The sequence below is a fragment of the Nycticebus coucang genome, chromosome 20 (genome assembly GCF_027406575.1).
Source record: "Nycticebus coucang isolate mNycCou1 chromosome 20, mNycCou1.pri, whole genome shotgun sequence".
In the NCBI taxonomy this organism is placed as follows: domain Eukaryota; kingdom Metazoa; phylum Chordata; class Mammalia; order Primates; family Lorisidae; genus Nycticebus; species Nycticebus coucang.
The window spans coordinates 60,235,301-60,261,066 of NC_069799.1; the positions used below are offsets into that span (position 1 = coordinate 60,235,301).

At 39.9% G+C, this 25,766-nt stretch overlaps 1 protein-coding gene across 2 annotated transcripts in view; it reads right to left on the minus strand.

The window, feature by feature from the left end:
- Positions 1-3,508: 3,508 nt before the first annotated feature.
- SEC61A2 (SEC61 translocon subunit alpha 2) overlaps positions 3,509-25,766 on the minus strand; it is a 34,538-nt gene continuing 12,280 nt past the window's right edge. For both annotated transcript variants that reach the window (XM_053573022.1, XM_053573023.1), the window contains 9 exons: positions 25,033-25,111; positions 19,605-19,736; positions 19,370-19,479; positions 13,232-13,385; positions 11,837-11,997; positions 11,353-11,550; positions 7,492-7,683; positions 6,304-6,380; positions 3,509-4,054 (listed from right to left, as the gene is read on the minus strand). In XM_053573022.1, coding sequence (XP_053428997.1) covers positions 3,868-4,054; positions 6,304-6,380; positions 7,492-7,683; positions 11,353-11,550; positions 11,837-11,997; positions 13,232-13,385; positions 19,370-19,479; positions 19,605-19,736; positions 25,033-25,111 — 1,290 coding nt within the window. In that variant the 3' untranslated portion in view covers positions 3,509-3,867. The remainder of the gene's footprint in view (positions 4,055-6,303; positions 6,381-7,491; positions 7,684-11,352; positions 11,551-11,836; positions 11,998-13,231; positions 13,386-19,369; positions 19,480-19,604; positions 19,737-25,032; positions 25,112-25,766) is intronic.

The window sequence follows — 25,766 nt, forward strand, 5'->3', positions numbered from 1 at the left end:
ATAAAGTGAAACTCTACCTCTACAAAAAAAAAAAAATCATACATTGGGGACTTCCTTGGCCTTATCTAATTAAATCAACTGGGCAGGAGGTATAAAATCAATAGAGAATAACATTTGTGATAAGCAGATACTTGTATTTAAGGTCCTTATATCCACCTCTTTACTGAAGCTGACCAAGCTCTTAATGTAATGAAAAGTAGATGGTTCCATTCACTATACCAAGGCTAAGGGATTAATGGAAATTCAGGGCTCTTCCCTCAATAATGTGCACATACTTTAGAATCTGATTCCCTGTCCTTACCTCAAAAAATACTTCAAGTTTCTAAAAGCAGATGCTGGCTCAGTGCCCATAGCACAGTGGTTACGGTGCCAGCCACATACACCGAGGTTGCTGGGTTCAAAACCAGCCCAGGCCAGCTAAACAATGACAGCTACAGAAAAAAAAAAAAATAGCCAGGCGTTGTGGCGGGCACCTGTAGTCCCAGCTACTTGGGAGGCTGAGGCAAGAGAATTGCTTAAGCCCAAGAGTTGGAGGTTGCTGTGAGCTGTGACGCCATGGCACTCTACTGAGGGCAACATAGCAAGACTCTATCTCAAAAAAAATAAATAAAAGTAGATTCATATTAGTGAGATTGGTTTGGGCACTGTTACCTCGGTGTTAAACCATGAACAGAGCCAGCAAGGTTAGCCATTAGTTGGAACCCAGTACAAACTACTCACAGCAGAAAACACCAGTATCATTTCTGGCTTCTACCATGGCCAAAGCTCTGGTCATCCAAAGCTCAACCAAAGTTACTGGGCCATTTTCTTAATCTCATGTGAGCTTAGCTCAGGCTGACTTTTAGGGTCTCCAGCAGCTCTGAAACTTTCCAGGACTTTCCAGTTCAGCACCCCCAGAAGCGTCAGGATGATTGTCATTGTCAGCTCTAAGCCTGAACGCAGCAGGTGGCCAGGCTGTTACCCTGTTTCCCCGAAAATAAGACATCCTCCGAAAATAAGGCCTACTTACAGGAAAGATAAGACGTCCCCTGAAAATAAGACATAGCGCATCTTTGGGAGCACACCTTAAAATAAGACACTGTCTTATGTTTGGGGAAACAGGGTAGAACCCTATGAAATGGTTCTCCAGGCAAGATCAGGGTAAATGCCCAGAATGCTGCTATAGTTTGTCTGCAGGTTCTCTGTCTTACTAGAGATATTTTTATGAATGAAAATATAAGATTTTTATACTGGACTTTCAAAACAAGAATAAAAACAATTATGGAAGTATAGAACTTTATAAATCATGTCTACTTTCCCTATAAATGTGAAAATATCCTACTACATTTTATTAGTAGCTTTCCCTATTCCACTAAGTCCCCTAAAAATCTTGATTTTTTTTTTTTTTTTTTTTGCAGTTTTTGGCCAGGGCTGGGTTTGAACCTGCCACCTCCAGCATATGGGGCCAGTGTCCTACTCCTTTGAGCCACAGGCGCCACCCTAAAATCTTGATTTTAATCATAAGTATCAAGATTCTCCAGAGGTCTTTATTGTTTTCCCTGTGTTCTGAAGGACCACATCCTATAATCTCATTTGTTACTCCTCCCTTCAAAATCAAGAGATAGGCGGCGCCCGTAGCTCTGTGGGTAGGGCACCAGCCACATACACTGAGGCTGCCAGGTTCGAAGCTGGCCAAGGCCAGCTAAAACAATGACAACAACAACAAAAAGAACTGGGCATTGTGGTGGCCATCTGTAGTCCCAGCTACGTGGGAGGCTGAGGCAAGAGTTTGCGCTTCAGCCCAAGAGTTTGAGGTTGCCGTGAACTGTGATGCCACGGCACTGTCACCAGGGTGACAGTGAAGAGAGAAGGCACATATAGACTAGGCAAGGACTAACCTAGCCTTCCCACACGGACCAGTCCATGCCACTCCCCTGGGGAACAACCTGCTCTTAAATGAATCTTCACCTGTCCTTTTTGCCTTTCTTCCCAAGAGTTCAAAGAGAAGTGACAGCTAAATTTTAGAAAGTACCTCTAAGGCCATTTATGTTTTTTACAGTAAGGCTATGCTTTGGAAGGAAATTAAGTCCAAGTTTGACTACTGGCACTGGGTGTTTTCATTGGCTGGTGCTGTTTAAAATAATATGCCTTGCATTTCAAAATTAAACATTTCTACCTTCTTTTGGAAAAAAAAAAAATCAGTTGTGGTTAATACTGGGTCTATTATTTCTATGGTAACAGTGGTCTGAGAGAGATGTTCTCCAGTGGGCTCTAGTCACTGTCCTGCTTCCCTTTTCTGAGACAAAAGTCTCACTGTCACCCCAGCTAGAGTACCAGGACATCAGCGTAGCTCACAGCAGCCTCATACTACTGGGGTCAAGCCAGCCTCCTGCCCCAGGCGCCTGAGTAGCTGGGACTACATGTATACACCACTGTGCCCAGCTAATTTTTCTAGTTTTAGTAGACATGGGTTCTCACTCTTCCTCGGGTTGATCTCAAACTCCTGAGCTGAAGCAGTCCTCCCTCCCAGAGTGCTGGGAGCACAGGCCTGAGCTGCAACCACACCTGGCCCCTCCTGCTTCCATTTATCTGTCTTGCTCCTGTCACGGTTTGGCTTTGTGATCCTAAGACAACTTACTACACTCAGAAAGTAAACACCAATGGAAAACCATACTAATGAAAAGGATATCTTTTAAAAGTTAAGTTTTATCTTTCTGTAAGAAATAAAGCATATATCCTTTTAAAAATGAATTATTTACAAAGAACTGTGCTTTCCAATGGTGACCAGTGTATTGTTCTGAGGCCAGTTTTCCTGTTCCTTTCCAAATGTCAGCCACATGAACAAGTACTATTAGGTTGGCCAATGTCCTGCAGTAATTTAGGATTAAAGTGTAATTACATTTTAGCTTCTTTTAATAGGCGCATCAGTATGGACTTTGTCAGAATACTCTGAACCTATACAAATAATCTTAGAAAACATTTAATGTCATTATTTCTTTATTTTTCCAACACAACTGAAACAGATTTTATGAAATAAAAGTTTACTGTCTACTGTTTACACTCACGTTGCTGCTGTAAGAACAACAACATACACAGATTCCTAGCACGAACTGCTCATTGTTCACCCCCACCGAACTACAGACACTGCTTGAGAATTAGATCTTCGCTTTAAAGATCTGAAGAAAAAGAACAGGGGCATAATATGTTGAAAGAGCATTCTCAAGTGCCTGGTTGGAGTGAGAAGGCATAGCCAATACAGTCAAACAGCACCGATGGTGCTGTCACTGGGAAGAAAGGAGGGATGAAAACAGGCAGAGTAATTAGAAGCAGTCGTTTCTAGTGACAGAAATAACTTGATGCATGATTTTGCCCATCTGGGCTAAATGGCTGCTTTGAAAAGGGACAAATAAAAAGAGGGGGGGTGGTGGGGATACTATGAGTTAAAAAAGTATAAAAAGTAATTATCTAAAATATAGATTAGATATAAATGTTCTAGAACTCATTAAATAAGCTCAAAAATACTTGAAAGTGGCAATTTGAACTACATTTATTTTTAAACAGGTGGGGGGAGTACTAAGTGTTTTGAATGTTGTGTGCAAAACTAATCCATGTGACCCTCTCACTGTCACTGAACACAGCAAGGTAGATACATTGGTTTCCAGCATGACAGGCAACACTAGCTGTACATTTTTAACGAATAATGTAAACTCTAGTTTTAAGGCGGCTGGTACGAATGCTGCACACAGGCTTAGCTCGGTGCCCATTTCTGAAGTGGGACAGTCAGCACTTGACAAACTGAGGGGGGAAAAAGGGAAACCACCAGCCTTAGTTGAAAAAGTGTGTCAAAATACTTCCCTTTCACACACACACCAAGAAATATTTGAAGGTTTAGAAAAACAAAGCACCCATCCCGCCAACTTCAGCTTGTTCCTTAACAAATATTTCAAAATACTGATAAATAATAGTGACTGCGAGCAGAATTCCGGTGCCAGATCCAATGGCCCCCAGGAAGTCCGCCAACACCGACAGGGCGCCAATGCACAGGCCACCAAATGCAGCTGCTGTGGGGATGTACCTAGAAGACAAAAACCTCGAGTTCAGCAGTGAGAACAAGACTCAGGGCTCAGCCAGCAATGGCTGTCGCTAGCTGAACCGCTCAGAAGGGGGGGGTCCGCAGCACTGACGGGCAGTACGCAACAGATGGCACAGACGGGAACTCTGCCATCAAGGCCTGATACTGATGCCCTAATTTCAGGCAACCAGTAAAAAGCCAAGAAAATTAATACATGATCTTAGGGCAGACAATAAGAATCCTAGAATGATACTGAAGTAGTAAGATGTTTAATATTTTTAAACAATCTTTAGTTCTTTCTTGTAGAAATAAATAAATCTCAAAATGCTTTCTATGTATCAAATTTATGTACCAAGATTCTGATTATCCTCTTTAAACAGTAATCCAGCCTTGGCTGTATGTTGGACTCACCGAAAAACTTAAAAATTAGATTTTTATCAAAAATACTCCCAAGAAGAAGAAAAAAAAAACAACGAAAGATGGTCGAGGAAAGAAGCTGGCAAAACAGCAATTGAAACTCCAGGTTCATTGTGTCCACACTACTCTGTGTACTCATGCTCTGAACAAATAAAAAGTTTACATGAAAACACTAGTGCCCTGACAAACGGTGCTGGGACAACTGGATATCCACGTGCAGAAGGCATTTGGACCCTGTCACAGCAGACACAAAAATTAACTCAAGTGGATCACAGACAAAATGTTAAGAGCTGAAACTCCTAGGAGAAAGAAGAAAAACAGCTTTGTGACCTTGGGTTTGGCAATGCTTTCTTAGAACACCAAAAGCAGCACAAAACAACCACAGAGAAAATTTAAATTGGACTTCATTGAAATTAAAAACTTGTGCATCAAGTGCTCACGACCCCTGCGCAATGATGATGCGCAAATTCGTGAAGCATTCCATATTTTTAATAAAACTTAAAAAAAAAAAAAAAAACTTATGCATCAAGAAAGTAAAGAGGAGGGAGGGGGATTGGTATGCTCTCACCTAACAGGCTTTGGCAAGGTCAGAGTTATGTGGCAGGCCTCTGGTGAGGGGCGCAATACAACAGGAGCTTCAGGTAACAAATGCAAACAATGTAACCTAATCATTTGTGACCTCACAGTAATCTGGCATTAAGAAAAAAGTAAAAAGACAACCCAGAGATTGGGAAAAAAATATTTGCAACTATTTATAAGAGGTATTTTCAGTAGAAAAAAAAAATCATGTTAACAAAAAGATAATCCAATTAAAAATGAAGGAATTCTCTGAATATGCATTTCTCCAAAGAAGAAAGATAAATGGCCAATAATCACATGAAAAGACATTCAAATTAGCCATCAGGGAAAAGCAAATCAAAATCACAATGAAATATTACTTCACATCCACTAGGATGGCTGAACTCAAAAAGCAAGAACTAGCATTAACAAGGATATGCAACCACCTGCATTGCTGGTACGACTGCAGAATGGTACGGCCACTCTGGAGAACAGCAGTTCTTCAAAATATTCAACCCAGATATAATAAAATATTACTCATGAATAAAAAGGAATGAAGTATTGATACATCCTAAAACACTGATGAACCATTAAAACATGCAAAGTGAACGAAGCTATTATGAAAAACCACACGATTCTACTGAACAACAGTGTGTGAAATGTCCAGAACAGGCAACCTACAGAGATACAAGGTGAAAAGTGGTTGTTGGGGGCTGGGAGGATGAGGTAGGAACAAGGAATGACTAGTATAGGATTTCCTTCTGGGTGATAAAAATGTGTTTAAAATTAGATTGTAATAATCACACAAGTCTGAATATGTTAAAAAAAAAAAAAACTTTATGCATCATGTGAGTGGATTTCATGGTCTGTGGATTATATCTCAATACAGCTGTTACCAAAAACCAAAATCCTGATGCCTGGGACACATCCCAGACCAAATAAATCACAATTCCTGGAGGTGGGATATCGTATTTTTTTTTAAAAACTCCCTGGAAATTTATGTGCAGTCAGCAAATACTGAGTGCCACTGATCTATAATCTTCTAACACTGGGAAGAGCAGAGAAGAGAACACAGTTTCAATTAAAATAGAAATTCAGGTGTCAGTTTTGATGCAGAAAACAAGTTTTATGTTAAATTCTAGTTCTAATTATGTTAAATTCTAGTTCTTTTGTGTGAAAACTGCTTTAAATATGAATTTGAGCAAATAAAAACATTTAGCAATAAATGAGACTGAAGCACAAACATGCTTCTGTAAAGCATTAATGTGTGGCCTTACCTATTAAGCTCATGAACCATAGAGGTGTCTCTGTGACCCCTCATTACCATCTGCTGTTCCTTAAGCTGCTTAGCTACCTGCCAAGAGAAATATAATTTTAACAATCTAACATCTCATCAAATACTATCTGCGAGTTCTACATGAAGTGCTTCCCATATACAAACAAGTAAAACACAAAATCTTGAAGTTCTACCATTCCCATTAAACCAGAGGCTTCGCTACATACTAACTATATTAAACCAGTGTTTCTCAGCTTTCTTTTTACTACGAATGAATAACGTTTTGTTCATAGGGTTGTTCTGGAGAGTCCTAAACCACCATAATATCTAAGAAATTTTTACCTTCCAAGAAACAACTGTTATTTCCAAAGGGTGACACTGTCCGATTAAGAATGTATGAATGTTAAGGTTATGGGGGGAGAGGGGGGGACCTTGGTGTGTGTCACACTTTATGGGGGCAAGACATGATTGCCAGAGGGACTTTACCTAACAATTGCTATCAGTGTAACCTGGCTTATTGTACCCTCAATGAATCCCCAACAATAAAAAAAAAAAAAAAAAAAAAAGAATGTATGAATGAACGTTTTAATTATGTAAGAGTGAATCAACTACTATACAGAGTCTCAGTTTATCGCCCTCGGTAGAGTGCTGTAGCGTCACAACTCACAGCAACCTTCAACTCCTGGGCTTAGGTGATTCTCTTGCCTCAGCCTCCCGAGTAGCTGGGATTACAGGCACCCGCCACAACATCTGGCTATTTTTTTTGGTTGTTACAGTTTGGCCGGGCTCAAACCCGCCCCCCTCGGTATATGGGGCTGGCGCCCTCAACTACTATTTTGACACTTAGAAATTATGAATGTCTTTTTCCAAAATATTTTGCTTCTTTTCCATTTTTTTTTTTTAATTTTGAGACACGGTCTCGACCTGACATTTAAACTGCAGTGCAGTGACCCCATCGTAGTTCAGTTGTAGCCTCAAATTCCTGGGCTATGGAGATCATCTTCTGAGGCTGACTACAGACACTAAACAACGCCCAGCTAGGTTTTTTATTTATTATTATTATTATTTTCAAGCTGGTCTTGAGTACTCCTGGCCTCATGATCCCCACACACTGGCCTCCAGAATTGCTGGGATTATAGATGTGAACCACCAAACCTAGCCTTTATTTTCAAATAAGCCAAATGCTTACATCTTTGGCTGAGGAACCAGACACCTCTATCCATGTCTTAGAAAAGAATGCACAGGATCCCAACATGAAGATGATATAAACAACTACATGGACAGGATCCTCAAATATGGCAGCCATGGACTCAGGAGGAGAAAGGTAGTAGCAGAGGCCCCCAACTGGGTAGGAACGAGCAGGTCCTCCCCCACTGACGTCCTACAGAACAAGAGTAAAAAGGGCAAATGGTCAACCCACGTGGTCAGGCGTACTTTTCAGACTTCAAAAAATGTAACAATGTTTTAAGTTTAAAACACCTACAGCTAATAATTCTATATAGCTTAAGCATTTACTTTGATACATATCTAATACCTTCACTTCTTCAAAATTATATAGTGAGCATCTATGTACAAGACACTGTAAATGAGAGAAAAAAATTATCTACAAAATATTCCTTCTCTTCCCAAAAATAGCAATAGGTTTACATTTATAATCTCTGATTATAATTAAAATATGAAATTTTATGACCTATATGAATATCCACCATATTAAGATGCTTATGCATAATATTCCATATGAAAATATTAATAATGCAAATCAAAGTATTGACAGAAAACTTAATTCACCACCTAAAGTTTATATGTTTTCTGAATTATAAGGAATAGTCTTTTAATAATTACTTATTATAACTTGATATTTACACAGACACAGAATTTTTTATGGTTAACAGAAATGAGAACAGCATGTATTTGCTCATATTAAATATAAATGCTGGTAATAAATACAGGGTTTAGGATGAGAGAAAGCTGTATTTTTAGTTGCAATGATTAAAACATCTGGTTCTGGCTCAGCACCTGCAGCTCAAGCAGCCAGTGCACCAACCACATACACAGGAGCTGGCAGGTTCGAATCCAGCCTGGGCCTGCCAAACAATGAGAACTACAATCAAAAAATAGACAGGCATTGTGGTGGGCACCTGTAGTCCCAGCTACTTGGGAGGCTGAGGCAAGAGAATCGCTTAAGCCCAAGAGTTGGAGGTTGCTGTGAGTTGTGACACCACAGTACTCTACCCAGGGTGACAGCTTGAGACTTGTCTCAAAAAAATAATTAAAATATCTGGTTCCTGAATTTACAGTTTCCAAATGGTTCTTTTACTGTGCCCCTAATCAGTAATCCCTGATCAAAAGCATTATTCATATCGCGGCGCCTGTGGCTCAAGGAGTAGGGCACTGGCCCCATATACTGGAGGTGGTGGGTTTAAACTCGAACCCAGCCCTGGTCAAAAACTGCAAAAAAAAAAAAAAAGAAGCATTATTCATAGATAAATTCAATTTCCCAGTAATTCTCTCATTAAAAGGAATATTACCCAACATCACAATACAATCTGTTCAGGGCCAAAACTCAGTGCATTCATTACTGTGGAATTATTATCACAATAATAATTACTGTTGGTCTATTAGCTGATGAGGGAAGGGACGGCTTTCTTATTCTCCTCTTTAGCCCTCTCTCCTAGTTAAAATGGTCAGGATATAATAGCTAATCGAATTTGTGTTAAAGGAATAAGAAAGGAGTATTTTGAATAAAGAGAATCTTATTTCCTTTACTATTTAAGAGTTACTGTATTATTCTGCTAAACTTTAAATTTTTAAAAAACTGACCTTCAATAAAAGCAGAAATGTGGCTCAATGAGTAGGGTGCCAGCCCCATATACTGAGGGTGGCGGGTTCGAACCCAGCCCCAGCCAAACTGCAACAACCAAAAAAATAGCCAGATGTTGTGGCGGGTGCCTGTAATCCCAGCTACTTGGGAGGCTGAGGCAAAATAATCGCCTAAGCCCAGGAGTTGGAGGTTGCTGTGAGCAGTGTAACGCCATAGTACTCTACCAAGGGCAATAAATTACCAAATAAAACAAGGGCAATAAACTACCAAATAAAAATAAAAATAAAAACAGAAAGGTGTGAGTCACTATAATCTATAATGCAAAAGATAGCATATTAAGACCAATGCAGAAACAAGCTCCATAATCCAGTAATAATGATTGTACAAAAAAATTCTACTCTTCAGTTAAATGCAAATTCTAGAATTACATACTCTGCAAAGAATAAATTAATTTTTTTTTTAGACAGAGTCTCGAGCTGGTACCCTGGATAGAGTTCCATGGCATCATCACAGCTCATAGCAACCTCCAATTCCTGGGCCCAACCTATCTTGTTGCCCCAGTTTTTCTGTTTTTATTAGAGACGGGGCCTTGCTATTGCTCAGGCTGGTCTCAAATTTGCGAGCTCAAACAATCCACATGCCTCAATCTCACAGAGAGCTAGGATTACAGGTGTGAGCCACCACACCCAACCAAATTAATTTTAAGAGGGAAAAAATGCCCCTTTGTTAGGTGATGGAACTTAAACCTATCAAAATTCAATCCTAAAATGACTCACAGTTCAGTAACAACATGGCTGGATTGCTATTTTTTTTGGTAGAGACAGAGTCTCACTTTATCGCCCTCGGTAGAGTACCGTAGTGTCACAGCTCACAGCAACCTCCAACTCCTGGGTATAGGCGATTCTCTTAGCTCAGCCTCCAGAGCAAGCTATAGGTGCCTGCCGCAACGCCTGGCTAATTTTTTGTTATAGTCTGGCCAGGGCCGAGTTTGAACCCACCTCCCTCGGTATATGAGGCTGGTGCTCCACCCACTGAGCAACAGGCGCAGCCCCTGGATTGCTTTTTTTTTTTTTTTTGGTAGAGACAGAGTCTCACCCCATGGCCCTCGGTAGAGTGCCGTGGCCTCACATAGCTCACAGCAACCTCCAACTCCTGGGCCCAAGCGATTCTCTTGCCTCAGCCTCCCGAGCAGCTGGGATTACAGGCGCCTGCCACAGCACCCAGCTATTTTTTGGTTTTGCAGTTTGGCCGGGGCCGGGCTCGAACCCGCCACCTAAGGCACATGGGGCCGGCGCCCCACCAACTGAGCCACAGGCGCCGCCCTTTTTTTTTTTTTTTTTTAAAGAGACAAGATAGAGTTTATTGATGGAAAAGTTGATAAACTTGAGGAGGAATCTAAGTGGGCAGCCCTGGCTGGGTTGCTTTAAGACAAGATAATAAAAAGGAATCTATAAAATGGAGTTAAAATTTGTAAGATTCTATTTCTAGCAACTCTCTTCCTTCTAGTTAATGACACGCCTCTCTATCTCCAGCCTAGTTAATCACAAGGCTGTGGATCAGACCATAAAAAATGGGGGTAGGGTGAGAGGAGAAAGGAAAGGATGATTCCAGTATCCCATATATTGTCAGTGAATAGCACTTAAAAAATAAAAATAAACCAGGCGGCACCTGTGGCTCAAGGAGTAGGGCACTGGTCCCATATGCTGGAGGTGGCAGGTTCAAACCCAGCCCCGGCCAAAACCCACCAAAAAATAAATAAATAAATAAATAAATAAAAATAAACCAACTGTACAGACAATGCTAGATAGAACTTGATTACCAAATAGGAAATTACTTTTTAGAAAGCAACAGTGATTTGAGCCTAAAAGGTCATTCAGACAAGATGTGGAAATGCTCTTCCTAAATAATAAAAAATAAAAAATGCAGGCGGCGCCTGTGGCTCAAGGAGTAGGGCACTGGTCCCATATGCCAGAGGTGGCGGGTTCAAACCCAGCCCTGGCCAAAAACCACAAAAAAATAAAATAAAATAAAATAAAAAATGCTTGACCAGTCTTAGTTTTACAACATTTACCAGTTCTTCCAGATGAATAATAAACTTGCCTATAGGTCAGTGAATTTGAAAATGTTATATAGCAACTATTGAAATGTCTATCTCATTTGATTAAAAATACTATCATGAAATGCAAATTATGACAGATTTTAAATAATATAAAGAAACATAATACTCACGGCCCACTGTCCTAGTAAATTTACTAAAAAGTTGCCACTGAATCGAACAGACAGCATCTGGGAAATAACATACAGGTTTGAAACTAAGGCAGACTGGAGAATAATGGGAATGTTCGAGGTGTAGAAGAGTTTAATGGGATAGCTGCTATACTGTCCTCGATAGCGGGCTGACTTAATAGGCAAGTCAACACGAAATCCCTAAAAAACAAAATTAGGAGGGAGAAACATCAAAAAAAGAATACACAGCAGAAAGGGACAAGTCACAACAGGGAATATGAAAAGTACAGAGACTTTAAAATCCTTTCCTATTTCATATCCACAATATTGTACACCTTAAAATTAGAGTCTGGAGACTAATTATGGAATTATTTGGTTGAATAAATCTTAAAACTCTAACTTATTAGACACTAACATTTCAAATGGCATTCTCTTTAAGAGCAAAATTAAAATATCCCACTTACTTTAGTGAAAGGATTATACTTACCTGAAAATATATAACAACAGCAAACACAAAGACTGTAGCAATGAGGTTCATGAGATTGGGTAAGTTCTGCCGATAAAAAGCTTCCCGTAAAGCTCGGACTTTGTCTGTCCTGGTGGCCAACAAATGAAACAGAGCTATGACAGCACCCTCAAACTCGGTACCTAGGAATTGAGACAGAGGAACTGTAGACCCATTGTCCCAAGTCATCCCAAAGGTCAAAACAAATAACCTCGAAACTCCAGTTTACAGCAGAGAATGTAAGTCAAAAGAATTCGCCAATGTTTGCTTCATGATATAGCCACGAGAGCAGATGCTAAAAATATTTACATCACTGAGGCAAACTTATCTCTTTTTAGCATAAATCTGAAGTTTTCTCAAAAGCCAATGCATGATGAAAACATACAGAGTAGAATTTATCAAAGCAAATATTGCATTCGTAGGATCTGCCTCTCCTTTACATTAGGGAAAGGAAGAGAGTATTTTTAGGAAAAATAAAAAAGCAGCAGCAAAGCAGGAAAAAGGTATCAGAATCAAAATATGTATGTTATTCTATCAAAGCTTGCCTTTAAATTTATTGTTCCAAGAACATTAATAAACTATCATTCCTATTTTCTTGAGGCTGGGATCAGAGTTTAGATAGTAACCATCAGAATAGCATGGCACATGATGTAGAGCTGGGTAGGGAAAGACAGAATGAACTGTTTCAAAACTTTAGTGCCATCACAAAGCCAATTAGAAAAGTAGAGAAGTATTAGTGTTCCCTGCAGGTACAATGAACAACTTTTTTTTTTTTTTTTTGAGACAGAGTCCCACTGTGTCACCCTCGGTAGAGTGCCATGGCATCACAGCTCACAGCAACCTCAAACTCTTGGGCTTAAGCGATTCTCTTGCCTCAGTCTCCCAAGTAGCTGGGACTACAGGCGTCCGCTACAATGCCTGGCTATTTTTTTTTGTTGCAGTTGACATTGTTGTTTAGCAGGCCTGGGCCAGGTTCAAACCCACCACCCTCAGTGCATGTGGTGGGCGCCCTAACCACTGTGCTATGGGCACGGAGCCCCATTTGAAAAATCTTAATCCACTACCTTTTTATTCCCCCAGGAATGCCGAAATCAGTCAAATAAACGGCTGCAATGGCTTAAGCAAGGTTACCAAACAATTCTACAAATCTGTTTGCAACAGATCTTTCCGAGAGCAGAGACTAAAATTTAGATACTGTTCTTTCTGTAGTAGCAGCGTGTACTTCACAAATCTCTGCTCATTAAGTTTGGACAATTAGCATTTGTTATCCCCAGGAGAGCAAACCAGAGTGGCTCCAGGCATGTACTGCTACTCGGTGGGTTGTTCTCAGCACACATCCAGCAAAACTCGTGCAGTTGCAGTCACTGTGCAATGTACCTCTGCCAGTGTTAATGGTAGTGGGACTAAAGGCCTTCCAGACAATGGTCTCACAGATGTTGGTGGCAATAAAGAGGGAAATACCAGACCCCAAGCCGTAACCCTTCTGTAGCAGCTCATCTAACAGCAGCACAATCAAACCAGCAACAAACAACTGTGGGGAAAGAAATGCAGGTAAGCAGAAGCAAGAACAAACTCAGGGAAGGGATGAACACCACTGGCTACTTCCAAAGTATGGGCATTCTTAATACTAACACCCCAAAGTTGCAATGTCACTATTATGACCGTTTGCTCCTTTTGACCCACTTGAAGTTTAGTCAGAAGCCAATTCAGAAAATCACAGGATTGGAAAGATCGTTACATTATAAAGCAGACATCTTAAAGTACATCATCTGAATAGTTTCCCTTATAATGTTTAGCTTTAGAATTAAAGCCTTCTTGAAACGCACACTAAAACAAAAATAATCAGTTATAGAATTTATGACAGCAAGAAACTGAAAATGTCCCACATACCTCCAAGTGACTAAAAGGCCAAATAAATAACGTTAATACTTCTCAAAAAGGATCATACAGATAATATTTTACATATTATACAGAGGGTGCCAAAAATGTATACACATTTTAAGAAAGGCATTTTTAATACTCAAATCATGTTTGATTTCTCCAATTACAAGAAATACAAGACATAATATACAAGATAACGATGTTATTGGTATATACTGAATATTACAATTCTTTTTTTGAGACTGAGTCTCACTCTGTTGTCCTGGGGAGAGTACTGTGGCATCATCATAGCTCACAGCAACTTCAAACTCTTTGGGCTCAAGTGAGCCTCATGCCTCAGCTAATTTTTCTATTTTTAGTAGAGGTGGGGTCTTATTCTTGCTCAGGGTGGTCTCCAACTCCTGAGCTCAAGCAATTCACCCTCCTTGGCTTCCCAGGGTGCTAGGATTACAGACATGAGTCACTGTATGTGGCCGACTATTATAATTTTAATACGGTTTCTTAAAATGTATATATACTTTTTTGCCACCCTGTCTATACTATGCATACAGTAAGTGAAAAAGTGGAATACAAATTAATATGTACACAAATAACAGTGTAAAATATATTTTATGCATATAGTGACAAAGACAAAATGTAAATCTGAACATAGTTAAGAGTTCACTAAATTCTTAAGCTCATAATTTTTTTTAAAAAAATCAAAGCATACTAGCTTTAATTGATGTGATACTGAACACTGCTAACTTTCTTTTTCTTAGAAAAAGTATGCATCAATTAAAAACAATCCCAGCCTTGCAAGTGACCTCAGCCACAGGACTCCATCCCAGCACTTGAGTAACCTAATCAAGAGGGGGAAAAACTATACCTCTATGCTCCCAATCTCACACAGTCCCCATTTGAAGACACCCTTCTATAGAAGTGAGCAAATCACTTCAATTCCTCCTGCTGTGAGGCAGCTCACCCTATTTCCTCACTTCACCTAGTATCACCTGTTGGACCAGTGCTGGACCTGACAGCATTGTACCATTTTAAGCATACTTACCTTAACAGTGTTGTTTTTTCCCTTAATTGCCATTTCAAAGGTTGTAAAAAGCCTAACTTGTGTATTTACAGTCTTTAGTTTGACTTTCAATGAACTGGAAAAAGGGTACAGTTCTCAAAATTTCTAAGAGTGATCATGCTAATTCTTTATTATGTGAAAACCAAGTACGACATTCTGACAAAGTGAGAAGTAGTTTGGACTTACTACCAGATTTTGTTTGGCCACAATGATGTAACGAGTAAATGAAGACCCCCACTCATAATGTAGAAACCCATCCTCATGCCAGGAATAATAGCTGTCCATGAACCAAAAAGCACTATTGAGAGCTTTTGATCAATGACCTGTCCAAAGTCACACAGCAACCCAACAACTGTTATTCTCCAGACCCCCCTCCAGAACAGTGTCCATCAGACTGCAGAGGGGCTCATGTATATTCTCCCATCCAACCGTGACCAGGCCCAACCCTGATCAGCCTCCAAGAGCAGACAAGATCAGGCAGGTTCAGGGTGGTATGGCCACAGGTGACTCATGTATGTTCCGTGAAAATGAAATTCCTATGCTCTTCCAAAAAAAGAAAGAAATTAAAGAGAAATGAGAAATGGTTTCCATAATCTAAGGAAACAAAAGACAGCACATATCACGCATGTGTCTGAGAAGGGATGAGAAACCAGGAAGGGACTGCAGCACCTCAGGGATGGCACGGTGGTGAGAGGCGCTAACCGCACGCTCATGTGCTGGACGTGCAACATGCCAACACACATGGATCTCAGAGCAGGTGTGAAAATACCGCTTTACACTTCAACCCTGTACATGCACAGACACACAACTTCGCGTGACAAAACATACTTACCATCTTACATGCCATACACAATGATATTTCCTATTAATTTTGAGAATTTTAATCAAGACTTGCTATTTAGATTGCAAAACTCACTAGTTGAAACAAGAACAAATGAGATGAGAAATAGCTTCCGTAGCTACATGCAGTTTTCAAAACCTATGTGAAAACACACTGATCCGATCCCAGCTCTTCAGTATATCCAAGTTTCAACATTAACAATATCTCGGAAAGACACAAATGGGTCACTGCCCACCTGGGATCAAATATGGCACATTTCTTTATACATTAACACCAGAAAAGTTAACCACAAAACAAGTATCGTATACCAGAATTTGTGTAAACAAATCAGTCAGTAGGCACTTCACTTGTTCCATTCTTGGATCTCTGAATAGTGAAAACAAACATCAAAATAGCTTGCCTCCATTTAATACCAATTTAAATATATAACTCAAGTCAATCCTTTATCTAATTAACCAAGAATTACTCAGCTGTGGTTTCTTAGGAGTCTAACTAAATCCTTTCTAAGATACTAGAGAAATTTTACTAATGTATAATGCACTAAGTGCCATTTCTGAGTGTCTTTTAAAAATCAGGGTTGGTGGGAGGAGCCTGTGGCTCAAGGAGTAAGGTGCTAGCCCTATATGCCGGGGGTGGTGGGTTCAAACCTGGCCCAGCCAAAACCAAACAAACAAACAAAACAACCTGCAAAAGTCAGGATTGGTGGGCGGCGCCTGTGGCTCAAGGAGTAGGGCACCAGCCCCATATGCCGGGGGTGGTGGGTTAAAGCCTGGCCCCAGCCAAAAACTGCAAAAAAAAAAAATCAGGGTTGGCTGGGTACAGTGGCTCTTATCTGTAATTCTAGTGCTTTGGAAGCATGAGATGGAAGTATTTCTTGGGGTCAGGAGTTAGGGACCAGCTCACGCACACAAATAAACTTAGCTGGGCACCATGGCTCATGCCTATAATCCTAGCACTTGGAGAGACCAAAGCAGGGGAATCACTTAAATTCAGGAGTTTGAGACCAATCTCAGCAAGAGTAAGACCTCATCTCTACTAAAAATAAAAAAGTCAGCTGGGCATTATGGCAGGCGCCTGTGGTCTCAGCTTCTCAGAAGGCTGAGGCAGGAGGATCGCTTGAACCCCAAGAGTTTAAGGTTGCTGTGAGCTATGCTGACACCATGGCACTCTAGTCTGGGGCAACAGAGTGACACTCCGTCTCAAAATAAGTAAACTGAAATAAATGAATGAATGAATGAATGAAAACTTAGCCAGGCATATGGCATATGCCTATAGTCTTAGGTATGTGGGAGGCTGAAGCAGGAGGACTGCTTCATTTCAGAAGTTTGAGATTGCTGTGAGCTATGATGATACCACTGCACTCTACCCAGACAACAGAACAAGACCCTATCTCATTAAAATAAAGTAAAATAAATCATGGTCATTATAAATTATAGGTTACATAAAGGGAATGCCATAAATAAAACATAAGGTAAAAACTGTCCTACTAATACCTTCAACAATCCCCAAAAGAGCATGAAGCAATCCTGAGCAAATAGATACCAAAGTCAGTCTCTGGAGGAGTTTCTCTCCCTATCCATTGTACCTCTTCTCCCTCTAAATTCCAAGGGCTATAAATTTGCCTATTAAGTCATTTGTAAATGGAGAAATAAAGACAATGTTATTCTTTAAGGAAATGTATCTTCTACCAGAAGGGAACATACAGGGCTCAGAAAGCTCCCAAAGACCCTGATAATCCATTAAAACTTCCCAGTCAAATAATAAAGTCCTTCCATCTCATTAGAAAAGCATCCTTATTGTCACTGATGATAAGAAATGCTTGGACAACGTAACTCTCCCTGTTATGAATCATGCTCACTAAACAATCTTACAATTTGCTTCCTCTATAAGGTCTGTTACAAAAGAAAAAAAAAGAATGGCCAACTATGTCAGTCTCAGACAGCCATATTTCTCAATAATATATAAACTGGTATTTGGGGTTATTTAAAAATATTTTTGTGAGCTTGATCTTCTGAACCATCAGAAAAAAATTCCCTAAACTAATTTCAGTTTCACGGAGTAGACAGGTTTACTTGTACTTTCCAAGATAACCAGGACTCCAAATATTCATTGCAGGTTAACTTAAGCAAACTTCTTTTCAAAACACAATAAATATAAATATCATGTAACTTAACTGCAATTTATTCTTCGATAATTTAAGTGATTTTTAAGGACTGGGCAACAGAGAATTATCTTCCAAACTTCACACACTTTAAGATGCATCATACAATAATAATTATGCTGCTCTTTAAAAACTCCATTCAGAAGCAACCATTTTAAAAATCCATGGAACATAATTATGTGTGTATATTTAGTCTTTCACTGACTCTAAGATATTATTTAAAAGACCATTATTTTGTGTACTACTAAGAAAAAAAAGAACATTGACAATTAACCCATGGCACGATACCTTATTACAAAGACATTTCATTTTCTACTTAGAACAAAAGGTACTTTAACTTAAGACAAAGGTATTTATCATCTAACTTGCTATTCTGCACCTTTCTGTATACACAATAACTTTCGTTTCAATAACAAATCACAACAGATTTTTTGAAGACAATTGAGATAGCAAATAAACTCAAACACCTATTTCGTTAACAGTGCACAAGACTGACTGATATAACAGCGACATGAATAGCCGTCACCAAACCACCACACACACACAAGCAACAACAGCTGTCACAACTGCCAGCCGGCTGCCAGCAGGTACAAGAAACTATTAACTGTAAGAAAATATCCTGATTCCAGATACATCAAAATGTGAAAAATGTGCATCTTAGAATTGATGAAATACGTGATCCATAATTCTTGATGTTGTGTAGCTATGAGGTTATTATATGGAATAAATTTTATTTTTTTACATCAACACAATTTATACATAGCACTTCAGTAATCAAAATATTGTAATTAAATAAAATAATTCAAAAGTAAGAAAATAAATCTATCAATCACCATCCTAAAGAAGTGTTAGAGGGCGGCAGAGGTGGCGGGTTCAAACCCAGCCCCGACCAAAAAGAATTGTTAGTAAAGAAAAAATGATTAAACTGTTTTGGTATCTGCGTATGAAAACAGGACTCTGGGAGTCAGAGGCAAGATACTTCATTACCATGGGCCTCTCACCTCTCAGACACAGGATGGAAACTCGGTGAAGACCAAGTGCTTTCAAGAGATTTCTGCAACCACCACTACCTTTACTCATGCACTTTCTCACACTGGAGACGCAGAAAGTCCTCATCCTAGCCCCTGACAAGTGCACGCTTTGTTAAGCCCCGTATGATATCTGAGCATTAATGGATGCTTAACAAGTGGCCAAACCTCGATCTTCTAATTCCCTTTTGTACCACACTTTTCCTTTTAGTTCAGAGATTTCTGGTCTGGTCAAAGATCAGATACTAAAGTAGGAGCCAGCAGTGGCGGTTGTGCAAGAAGTTTTAATTCCTTCTACGTTAGCTCGTGATTTAAGTCCCAGGGTGATACTAGATTTGATCCTGCTCATTGGAGTTCTTTCAAGGAGGCTGGGTTTGTTTTTTGTTGGCTGCTTGATAGACTGGATTAGAGAATTTTATTTGGTTTTAATTCATTGTTGCTTTTGAAACCATTGATCTTAAACGAAATTACAGGTTAGTAAAAGAGAAATGAAAAGGCATCTAATAAATGGTCTCGAAAATTAAAAAAAAAGAAAATTTCTTACCTGAATAATGATAAGGAGACAGATGCCAGCGCCCATCTCTGCAGGGTCCCCGTACATCCCCGTCATCACATACACAATGGCTTGCCCAATGGTGATGATCATACCAAATACTGACAAAAATCGGGGGAAGAGGAGCACATGCTTACAACCAAAGGCAAAAAAGGACCATAGAAAACACCTTTACCACAAACAGTCTCAAATTTGGAAAGAGCTCTTTAATTGCATTAACGCTCACGTTTCTGGGCTCCATTGAATAAAGCTCTGTCTTTGGGTGTATCTCCAACTTCAATGATTTTGGCTCCAGCTAACAACTGCATAATCAAACCAGATGTTACAATTGGGGAGATACCCAGTTCCATTAAAGTTCCTACAAAGGAAGGGGAAAGAAGCACACAATTTTTACTATAGACAATACGGATTAATTTAGAATGTCCTAGTCACAAATTACCTCTATTGAAACACATGCTTAAGTGTTTATTAAGCAAAATTTCATTTCTTACACATGAATTGCTAAAAAGAGCTCTCATTTATTAACACACTCCTACAAAAATCCATTGAATTGAAAAGTACTTTAAGTACTACAAAAATGTAAATTTCCCTGTAAATCCTAAAATTAAATGTAAAAGAAATCCTTTTTTGTTTGTTTGTTTTTGAAACAGAGTTCACTTTGTCACTTTGGGTATAGTGCAGTGGTATCATAGCTCACAGCAACCTCAAACTCTTGGGCTCAAGCAATCCTCTTACCTCAGCCTCCCCAGTAGCTGGGACTGCAGGTGTCATGATACCCAGCTATTTGTTAGAGACAGGGTCTTGCACTTGCTAAGGCTGGTCTGGAACTCCAGAGCTCCAAGCAATCCACTCACCTCAGCCTCCCAGAGTGCTAGGATTACAGGCGTGAGCCACTACACCCAGCAAGAAGTCCTTTTTTAAAAGAAATTTTCTAAGATTTTTGTCCAATCGTATTGAATACTTAGACTAAAAGTTTTATTCGTAATACAAAATGAAAAATTATAAAACAAGCTAAAAATTTTATGCCAATAAAAAATGTTATTAAAGGAATGTTTTGTAATTGCATTTTTTTTGAGACAGAGTCTCACTTGAACACCCTTGGTAGAGTACTGTGGCATCACAGCTCACAGCAACCTCAAACTTTTGGATTCAAGTGATCCTCTTGCCTCAGCCTTCCCAGTAGCTGGGACTACAGGTGTCCGCCACAACGTCCGGCTATCTTTTAGAGACAAGATCTCACTCTGGCTCAGGCTGGTCTCGAACCTGTGAGGCTCAGGCAATGCACTCACCTCGGCTTCCAAGCGTGAGCCACCACGCCCAGCCAATATTTTGTAATTTCTAATGCAAAATCTAAAATTACATAGAGAGACATCTAAAACAATGTTGTAGAATACTAAGTAACACAAAAAATGTTCGTGACATAGTAGGTAGCAAAAAACAAATTTAAAAAGGTACCTACAGTTTGATTGCACTTGCTATTTGAATGGAGGAAGAACTTCCTGTTACTTTAATCCTGTGGTTTGTCTGTATTTTTTACCCAGTGGTATTATGGATGGCTTTGTTCTCCTCTACTTTCTAAGTTTTTCATTACAGAAAATATGTGTTGTATTTATAGTTAGAAGCAAGAAAAGTAAGTCAGTCAATTTTGTAAAGGAAGGTGTAGAACTAAGTGATCCATGTGGTCAAGATGACACCCTGGTGCATCACTGCCACGTCACCCCATAACACTTTTAGAAGCACTGAAAAGTTTCCCTTAACATGAGGAAATATTCCACCCTAGGGAATCCTTGACATCTTCTCAGATAGCTCTTTAATAATGAAAGATAAAAATAATTTTTATTGTTCTTTCTCATCTTTTAAATTCCAGATTAATATGAGGGTACAAATATTAGGTTATGTAATTTACACGTGACAGGTAAAATCAGACTACAGTTGTGTCTGTCCTACACGGAGGGAGTGTGCCACATATCCATGCAACATTTTTTTTTTTTAACATTTTTTATTTTATGTATTTATTTATTTATTTTTGAGACAAAGTCTCATTATGTCACCCTCAGTAGGGTGCCTTGGCGTCAGAGCTCACAGCAACCTCAAACTCTTAGGCTTAAGCAATTCTCTTGCCTCAGCCTCCCAATTAGCTGGGATTACAGGCACCTGTCACAACAACGCCTGGCTATTTTTGTTGTTGTTGCAGTTGTCATTGTTGTTTAGCAGGGTTCAAACCCGCCAGCCTCGGTGTATGTGGCTAGGGCCCTAACCACTGACCTACGGGTGCCGAGCCAACATTTTTTATCGTTAAAGGAAATCCTTAGAAAGGTTTTTTTTCCTTAAGTCACAATACCAAAATTTATTATCACCCTAACAGATCTAGTTCAGAAATAGATCCAAATCAAACTTGAATGAAACTTTGAAAAGTGTGGCACTTCAACAGCGAAAAGAAAAACACATGACGTTGGCAAATAATTGGCCATTTTTAGAAAATTAAACCTAGACTCCTTATCTCATGAATTAAATCGAAATACATGCTGAATGTTTAGGAAATTTAGACATAAAGGATAACAACAGAACTGGAGGGAAATATGGGTAAGTAGCCTATTATCATGGAAAAAGAGGAAGTTTTTCTAAGGACAACAAAAAAATCTAGCAGCCACAAAGTAAAGGAGAAGATGTTGGGAGATAAGAACAGCAGATATGAGATGTGTCTGTTCCCAAGGATGCTTTTTCAGGAAAATGCAATACCTACGATACAGAAGCAGTCACCAGCACCAAAATCTCTACTGTGTAACCCTGGAACTCTAACCAAAGCTGATCAAGCCTGGTATACACTGCTAACTTGGATTTTAAACCAAGAAATAAGAAATCTGGGAGCTGAATCACAAAGATGATCAAAAATCCCTGCTGCTGAGGGCTGAGAGCTGCCTGGTTCCTCTGTCCAAAGCCTAGCTGTTTACCTCCTCTTTGGATTTTAAAAAATAATCCATAGCTTAACAACAAATTTCATTTTTGTGTTTAAATTAGCCAGTGATTTTCTATTACTTACAACAAAAAAAATTTAACACACTAAGGAAAAAGCTCAATCACAGAAGAAATATAAATACTCAATAAAAATATTAAAGTAATACACTTGAATGTTTATCACAACACTATTCACAACCCCAAACATAGGCAATCAACCTAAATGCCCATCTGACAAAGGGATAAGAAAATGCGGACTATGTACGCCGGGAGTACTACCCAGTGACATGTCATGAAGTATCTCCTGCAGCAACTTGGATGGAATGAGAGGCCATTATCCAAACTGAAACAACTTAGGAATGAAGTCCACATGTGTCACTTACCACACAAAGGCACACAGAGTGCTACAATGGACACTGGAGACTTACAGGGAAGGGACAGGAGGAGGTGAGGGATGAAAAATCACCTATGGGCTACAACATATGCTATTCGGCTGATGGCTAAATGGCTACACCTCACCTCACATACACAACAGATAGTACAAGTGACAGGATTCAACATGAACCCCCCCAAAATCTATTGAAATAAAAGATATACCTCGGGCGGTGCCTGTGGCTCAGTCAGTAGGGCGCCGGCCCCATATACCGAGGGTGGTGGGTTCAAACCCGGCCCCGGCTGAACTGCAACCAAAAAATAGCCGGGCGTTGTGGCGGGAGCCTGTAGTCCCAGCTACTCGGGAGGCTGAGGCAAAAGAATTGCTTAAGCCCAGGAGTTGGAGGTTGCTGTGAGCTGTGTGAGGCCACGGCACTCTACCGAGGGCCATAAAGTGAGACTCTGTCTCTACAAAAAAAAAAAAAAAAAAGATACACCTCTATAGGCAGTCCCCAAGCTACAAACATCTGACTTATATACAACTAGCACTGAACTAACAGAAGCCATTACAGTAAGTCCTCGAGGTGCAAACATCCAACTAATGTACAATTCACGTTTACGGAGGCTATTACAAGTAATAGGCAAATGTACCTGTTCAAAATTATATACAAACTCCACTTAAGAACAAACCTACAGAACCTATCTTGTTTGTAACCAGGGGACTGTCTATATATAAAAAAAAATGTTCAAGCTCACCAATATTTACACAAGTACAAATTAAAGATGTCAATGTTCACCTAATTGACAAAGACTAAAACACTAATAGTATACCCTGTTGGAAGAGAAATGGTCCTTTCCATACTGAAAGTGCAAAATAACATAGCTCTTTAGGAAGACAAGTTAGCTTTATCTATCAAAAATGCTAGTGTAGGGCAGTGCCTCTGGCTTAGTGAGTAGGGCTCCAGCCCCATATACCGAGGGTGGCAGGTTCTAACCCGGCCCTGGCCGAACTGCAACAAAAAAATAGCCAGGCATTATGGCAGGCGCCTGTAGTCCCAGCTACTTGGGAGGCTGAAGCAGAGAATCACCTAAGCCCAGGGAGTAGAAGTTGCTATGAGCTGTGTGACGCCAGGGCACTATACCAAGAGCGATTAAGTGAGACTTTGTCTCTACAAAAAAAATTTTAAGTGTATTCCTGAAGATCAGATCACACAGAGCAGAAAAAAATTTTTTGTTTTAAATTGAGACTCGGCACCTTTAGCACCAGCCACATACATCGAGGGTCACAGGTTCAAACCCAGTCCAGGCCAGCTAGACAACTGCAACAAAAAATAGCCAGGCATTGTGGGGGCGCCTATAGTCCCAGCTACTTGGGAGGCTGAGGCAAGAGAATTGCTTAAGCCCAAGAGTTTGAGGCTGCTGTGAGCTGTGAAGCCACAGCACTCTACCAAGGACGACATAGTAAGACTCTGAAAAAAATAAAAATAAATATATTGTTTTAAATTAATAAAAAAAAAAATAATTTAAGTATCTTGTGACCAAAGTCAACTTATAGGAATTCATTGTTTTAAAAAATTATAGATGCATGGGATAGCCTTCATTGTAGCATTGTTAATAATGATATAAAATAGGAAAAAAGCAAATATATGACGAGAGGTCCCTAGTGGCCTGCAAAAGTTTCCTATCATACTTAAATATACTCCTTCTACAGCCTATTATCAAAAAAAAAAATATATATATATATACACAAAAAATGCCTGCCAGCTATCTAAGGTGCAAGCTCTATTCCTTTCCTTTTATTTTGAGACAGGGTGTCATCATTTGGCTCAGGCTGGCCTCAAGCAATCCTCCCGGCTCAGCCTCCTGAGGGGACGTGTGCCACGATGCCTGGCTCAAGCACTATTTCTTAAATGGGAGAAACCACATGATCCAGCCCCCACTACCTCTTCAGCTTTGCTAAGCAGCATCCCTGCCCACAATTTCCCAGACCACCACTATTACGCTGCGTCGTGCTGTATGCCTTAACTCAGACCTTCCTCTCCCACTGGCCCACGCTGGACTTCAATTCAAAGGCTGATTGGGCATCATCTCTTGACACTGCCATTATCAGGGCTTTTAAGTCCTTGAGAAGCAAAGGCTAGATGTCTGTCTATTACTACAGTAAGCACATGGTGGTGGCATTATTAACATGTTGGGCTCTTCTCTAGGCAATGGCCTTTTCTCATATCCTTCCCCTCCCTGCAGACATGGAAAGATAATTTTTAATCCACATTTTTACATGTATTTGTTGTGAGTAGTAGTACAAAGGCAAAAAGAAAAGTACATACCTCTGTTGGATGCAAGAATAACTCTCATCCAGTAGAAAGGGTCTGCAGAATCCGATGACATGATTCCAAACAGTGGTATCTAAAATATTACACAAAACATTTTACAAAAATGCATTACATCAAGTTTATACTTAATTTATAATACAATCTCATACTTTTGGCAATACTTTTTTAAAAAGAGATGGGGCTCACTATGCTATTCAGGCTTGAGTGCAGTGACCATCTGCAGGTGCAAGCATAGCTCACAGTAGCCTCAAACTCCTGGGCTTCGGCCGGAGCCTCCCAAGTAGCTGGGACTACAGGTTTGCCCCCAGCTTAATGCCTTTAAAAAACTATGTCTCATGCTCTATAACAAAAACAAGTATATCCTAAGGATCCTAAGGATAAAGTTCTTTTTTTTTTTGAGACAGAGCCTCAAGCTGTCACTCTGGGTAGAGTGCTATTGCATCACAGCTCACGGCAACCTCCAACTCATGGGCTCAAGCGATTCTCCTGGTTGTAGCCCTCATTGTTGTTTGGCAGCCCGGGCTGGATTCAAACCCCCCAGCTCAGGGGTATGTGGCTGGTGCCTTAGCCACTTCAGCCACAGGCGCAGAACCAGGATAAAGTTCTTTAATTTAAAACAAAAACACAAAGAAAAACAAACAAACAAACAAAAAACAGGCTCGGCACCCGTAGCACAGTTGTTACACGCTGGCCACATACACCAAGGGTGGCGGGTTCGAACTTGGCCC